Below are 6,000 nucleotides of genomic sequence, written 5' to 3' on the forward strand. Positions count from 1 at the left end.
TTAATTGAAGACGGTTTTTACAAATCTGTTACATCTCAAAAAACATGCATTATAGTCACACCTTCTGACCCATTTAACTTAAATTCCTCTGACAGCATCTTATTTAACCCACCCCAATGTAAATATCACCTACTTCCCGTTTAGTTACTACATCTTATGCTTTCTTTGCAACAGTCAGACTGATCAACAATACCATTTCAAAGTCCAAAGAATTATGTGGAAACAATGACTGCAAGGATATCCTGCTTTAAATCACAACTTTAAGATCATGAAATACTCTTCATAGTGTTACAAGATGCAGAGTGCCTAGCATTAGTATGATAGGTGTTGGACACCAAGCATCAGTCAGGCAGGTAACCCATCTTCTAAGGCTTCCAAACAGTAATTTATTCACATTTTTACAAGAAGTGGGTTTATTTTTTCAAAAAATAAGATTTCTCTATAAGCTGTTTTCTAAAGAAAGTGGTTAACTTTTGAAGCTTTCATTCTTGAAAGGTCTTCTTTAATAGACTTTTAATAGAGATAGGAAGAGTTTCTATAGAGTTTCATATTAACATGAAAGAAGGTATTCTGAAAATGAAGAACTTACTGATCTACTTCTTAACACATATATTATAAAGCTTCTCCTGTAACCATTACATGCCCTTTGTATACATAGGCACATAAAAACAGGAAAATATGCACTAACAGAGTCCCATTTGAGCACATGAACCCACTGTTATGCTAGGAGAAGCACAGACTAAATCCAAGGCAGGCCTAGCACTGACATGAGCCTTTCTACAACTTCGTTCCCACTGCTTTGTTGTACCGCAGGTGCACCTGGGGCTCATCTCTGTCTTGTCAAGCAACTGAATTCTTGCCACCGAGCCGGCCCTGCGGCTGCTCCCTTGCTGGCCAGTTCCCCCGTCCGAGCACGGATCTGCTGCTGGGCAGTGGGGAGCCTCACCGCCTGCCCCTCGGCAGTTCAGTGCCAATAGACAGGAGAGAGCGACAGGACGAAGCCGACATCGGCGTAGAAGCCACGGTCTCGGGGCTGCCCCGGTGCGCAAGGGCCCGGCGGAGCTGGTCCGGCGGAAGGGACGAGGCTGAGACCGGTGCTCGCGGCAGGCAGCCCCGCCGGGCTGGGCTGTCCGAGCTGCCCCGTCACCGGCGCTGCGGGCCGCGGCCGACGCCATTCATTGCCGCCAGCACCCCCTCTCCGCTCCCGAGGTGCCCGAGGTGCCGCGGCCGCGGCGGTCTGTGAGTGAGGCCTGTGAAGGCCGCCCCTCCATCGCCTTCCCGGGCGTCGGAACGGGGCAGCAGCGCGGGAGGGCTGGGCCGGGCCGGATGAAACTTCCGCAGCCCTCAACTTCCCGGCGCCTAGACTGGCCTGTCCTCACACGCCCCTCGCCTGCCCCGGGCCCCAGCCCTCCGCGCCCGGGCTGGCATGGGCTCGGGGTCCCCGACCCCCGCGGGCTGCCCTCTCCCTCCCCCTCTCCCCACCCGGTCCAGGACTCACCACACATTTCTTGCCGAGGAAGCTGAAGAGGCTCTCATTCTCCTGCGGAGTGAGCAGCAGAGAGCCCACATTGGTGACCCGCCGCGGCTGCGGGGGCTGCTGCTGCGGGTTGCCGCTCATGGCCGGGGCCGGCCGCCCAGGCGCTGCCCTCGTCGCCCTGCGACCGCTGGCGCCCGCGGCCCCCTCCTCCTCCGCCGCCGCCGCGGCCTCACAACAGCCGCATCGCGAAGCCTCCCTCTCGGGGCCAAGGAAGGAGGGAGGTTGGAGAGGGGCGGCGGGGCCTCGGCCGGCTGCCGGCCGGGCGCCCGCAGACGGGGCGCCGGGGAGAGCGACTGCCGCGCCGGTGCCGCTCCGCGCTGACGGCCGATCGCGCCCGCCCCTCCGAGCGGTACTAAACTTCCAACTCCGGCCCGGCTCCGGCGGCCGCACGATCCAACATGGCAGCGGGGGCGGGCGAGACCACAGCGCGCGGCAGCCAGAGGGGAGGACGGCGAGCGCGCTGCCGCCGCGACCATGCGCTGTGCGGGGGGGTTGGGGGGGCGCCGCCTTCCGCTCCCGCCCCGCCGGGCCGGGCAGCGCCTCGACAGGCGCGCTGCCCGCACCCTCCCGCTCAATACCTGCCGGGCCGGCCCAGCGGCTGAGGGCGAAGCAAGCAACAGCGGCAAGGCGGAGGAGGAAGAAGAAGAGGAAGGAACGGCTGGCGCCCGTCTCCGCCGCCACTTGCTCCGTGTGCGGCAGGGTGTCGGGGGCGCCGCGGGCAGGGGCTGTGGAGCCGCGCTGGCCCGGGAGGGGAGGGCCCGCGTCCGTGGGGAAAATCACCGGGAGCGCGGGAGGACGTGAAAGGCATCAGACGGCGCTGTTGTCTGAACCGAAGCGCGTTCGTAGGGGTGCGCGGGTGGCCACGCCTGTGGCTCAGGGACCCTCGAGGGAGCGGGGGTGGGTTGGAAGCCCTTTAGCGAAACCCAGTTTAATTGGTAACTCAGAAATCTTTTCGCCTTTTGTGACAGAAAGGAAAATCTCTCTTCGTGGTTTGCCGTACAAATGACGCGCTCCCTGCCGGGTTACGGGGGCGAGGGTTGCCCGGCGGGGCGCGGGAGCGGGGTGTCAGCCCTCAGGCTGTCGAGCGCGGGCTGCAGCGGCTGGAGGTAAAGGTACTTAAGACTCTCTGGGGTGTCAGCTGCTGAGGAGAAATTGCAGCCTTTGTCAGCTACGTTTCTCTTGCTCCTGGTTCACTCCCTGGTGTGGCAGCAACTAGATGGAGGTTGAAGACCTTTCAGAGCGTTAAGATTCAGAGCACAGCTGCCTTATGCCCAGCTTTGCTTTCACCTGCCCGGAAGAGGTGCTTGTCGTGTGGAAATCAGGTGTCAAAAATTTTTATCAGGTTGCTGGTTTTCTCAGTGGTTTTAGGTGAAGGACACGTTGGCTTCACATCCTCTGATAAATTCATTGTCCGCTTGGAAGGTGCTAAAAGCAGTTCCCCCCATAGTGACTTATCTTTGTCTTGTATGAAAGAACCAAAGAAGTGCACAAAGAAAACCTGTGAACACAAGTCTTTGTACAAAGCTGTACTGATTTCTCATCTGTAGCTTCCAACAGATCAGGCTGGAACAGATGGCAACCCCTTCTGCTCTGCTCATAGGCCCTCTTCCCTGTACTTAAGAGCCTGTAACTGCGTCCAAAAGTGTAAAGAGAGAACATGGTGGAAAATCCTGAGCTTTCAGTATAAAAAGATTTCAAAATACATGCATATATAGGACTCCTCAACCTGCAGATTTCACAGAAGTGGCTTCGGCCTTTGTTGGAAAAGAAAAACAGTAGGTAGCAATGCTTCCAAAGTACTTTCCACCAATCCTTGGTCCTTCCATTTTCATTCCTTAAGTAAATATGTCTGTGTTTTAGTGGAACGGGAACAGTTCTAGTGAAAGAATATTGGCAGCATTTCACTCATTGAAAATAAATGCACAGAGATAAAACATGTGGAAGCATGTTACAAGACACTTGATATTTTGGTTTTTATTTCATAAAACAGTCAATCATTTTATAGCCAAAGCCATTTCAAGGAACTCTGCATACCCCTGTTGATTATTTTAGTGTAAATAGCTAAAAATAGAGTACACCTTCAGTGGGTACTTGCTGGTATTGTCCTCACCTCTCTGACCTCATCTCTCTGCTTCTTAACTTTTTTTTCTTCTCATTTCTGTTGACTTTCCCTGTTTGCTGCTTAATGTGTAGTTCTTGCCATTCAAATAGAGTTCAGGGTGTTAAGGGTAATACATGTTACTTCATACCGTTCTTCTCAGACCAGCTGGCTGGTGGCTGTTCATAAGGGTCCTTTAAACCTGCAGGTTCTATTGTTAGGATTTTGTTTGCTTTTTTTAGTAGGGATAGGCAGGAAGGGAAATTAAAAAAGGACTATTTTCAGACCCTGCGTTTTATTAATTATGCAAAAGCTTTTTCTGGTTTTGTATCATGGCAAAGCAGTGAGTCCTGAAGGGAAAGAGTTTTATCTATTTAGTAATAAGTCCAAGAAGCCTACTGAAAAGTAGATTTTTGCTTTTGATACTTATGTTTGCAGTAAAACCACCAAAGAGCTGCTATTCCAGCATAAAATGCCCAAGCAAAGTTCTCTCATGGAAAGGTGCCAGCTAGAATTACCTGTCTATATTTTCAAGAAATTACAGTGCCCTTTCTGACCTCTTTTAGGGAAATTGCCGTTATTGGTTATCTGAGGCTTTCCTCTGAGTTTCTCACTCTAGTGCTCAGGGTTCCAGCTGTGTTACCCACTGTTGATGTTTGTCAACTTTACAGGAAGCTGCTTTTTTGTATTTTTCCATTTCAGTGTACCAACTTGTAGCACCAAGGTACTGAAATACATTGGAAATTATGTAACGTATCAATATCAGTAAGTGTAATCATTTTAAAGTTATATCTTATAAATGCTTATTTAATAAACAGTTTTTGTTGTGCTTGTCAGACAGCTTTGACAGAACATCTGTATCTCTGAATCATAATGTTTTTTTAAGATTTTACCAAATTCTGAATAATCTAAATGCAAGAAGAAGTTAGTTCTCAAAAGATTTCATTTTGGGTTGGCTGTTTTGTTTTTTTTTTTTCAGTGGTGTCACACTGCATTTTCCAAATCTTGATTTTATCCCAGTGCTGAATGTAGGTCACATGGTGTGGTTTTCTTGTTTTCCGTAAAATGAAGAGACACTTGATTACACCAAAGAACAAACAGGCTCAAAGGAGAATGCTGTTCTCTCTGGCAGAAATTTTCCTACTGTCTCCATCTCATGTTGTTCTCGGTGACAAGTAGAGCAGCCTGGGACAAGTGCAGATCTTGCTGCAGCAACCACATCAACATGGCTGGGAGAGATGAAGAGTGAGAGCCTGTGATTACTGTCACCACATGGGCGGGGAACATCAACGGAGTGGCCCAGGAATGAACAAAAGGGATGAAGGGCTTGTTTCCCTCACCACCCTTTTTGCTTGGGCCTGCAGAAAACTTGCAGCAAACCCACTTGCGGTTTTTCCTTCCTGGAAAAAGGAACTGTCTTTGTGGCTGGAGATGGGTTTTGATCTGTGAAGACAAAAGTTCCTCTTTTTGATTAAACCACATTGTTTTTCTCAAGAGAGACCGCATTGAAGAGGACTGGGTTTGTGTCATTACTTGAATCTATGATAAACAACGTATTGGTTATTTCAATGTTGAGATTCATTCATTTCTACTCTGTGCATTGAACTTTTAAACATTTAGGAATCCCAACCCACTCTGAAGGTAACTGAATCATCTGTTAGGTTATGGCTTATTTCAGATTCAGCCACTGCATTTCCTTTCTCACAGACATTTTATATTGTCTGTTTAAGGTAGCTAATAGCCTGGAAGAAAAGATCTAGAGCCTATGGTGTTTTTTTTTTTTCCCCTCTGTATTGAATTTATGTCCTGTAGATTTCAGTTACAAAAGAAATGAAGTAGCCACAGAAGATGCAAAGTTGACAATGAAGTTTTATTTTAATTAGTCAGGAAAGCCTCTGCTAATTCCATATGGATGTGGAAGTGTGGATAGTGTCAGCAGGAAGAATGCTCCCCTTTTGTGGGCTGGCCGCATAGCAGAGCGTCCTCGCTAAGAGAGTGAGCAGGCTGGAGCCTGAGAACCAGTGCTGTGGGACAATAAGTTCTTTCATTTCCTGCACGAATGCCGTCTTGGGTGCCAGCTAGCACATTTTCTGTCCCTGTAGTGCCTGTTATGCATGTCTTTCTGTTTGCTGTATCTTTTCTAGCTCTCATTTTTGACCTCAGGCTGTTTACTTTAAAGAAAATAATCTGTCTCCTTCCATTTTTCTCAGCAAAGGATAACATTGATTTTGCTTTGTATGCAGAATTGTACTTTTAGTATGCTGGGGTAAGATAGGAGTAATTCTGTTCTAGCTTTGGAATCACTTACAATGGGATCTAGCTCTTTTCAAGAGCTCCTCTACAATTCCTTTGTGGCCTGAAGCAT

General features: G+C 49.3%; 1 protein-coding gene across 1 annotated transcript in view; it reads right to left on the minus strand.

Moving 5' to 3' along the window:
* WASL (WASP like actin nucleation promoting factor) overlaps positions 1-1,991 on the minus strand; it is a 51,164-nt gene extending 49,173 nt beyond the window's left edge. The window contains exon 1 of the mRNA XM_062017983.1: positions 1,499-1,991. Within this exon, the coding sequence (XP_061873967.1) occupies positions 1,499-1,618 (120 nt within the window). The 5' untranslated portion in view covers positions 1,619-1,991. The remainder of the gene's footprint in view (positions 1-1,498) is intronic.
* Between the last annotated feature and the right edge of the window lie 4,009 nt (positions 1,992-6,000).

Source organism: Colius striatus, chromosome 1, assembly GCF_028858725.1.
Source record: "Colius striatus isolate bColStr4 chromosome 1, bColStr4.1.hap1, whole genome shotgun sequence".
Classification (NCBI taxonomy): Eukaryota; Metazoa; Chordata; class Aves; order Coliiformes; family Coliidae; genus Colius; species Colius striatus.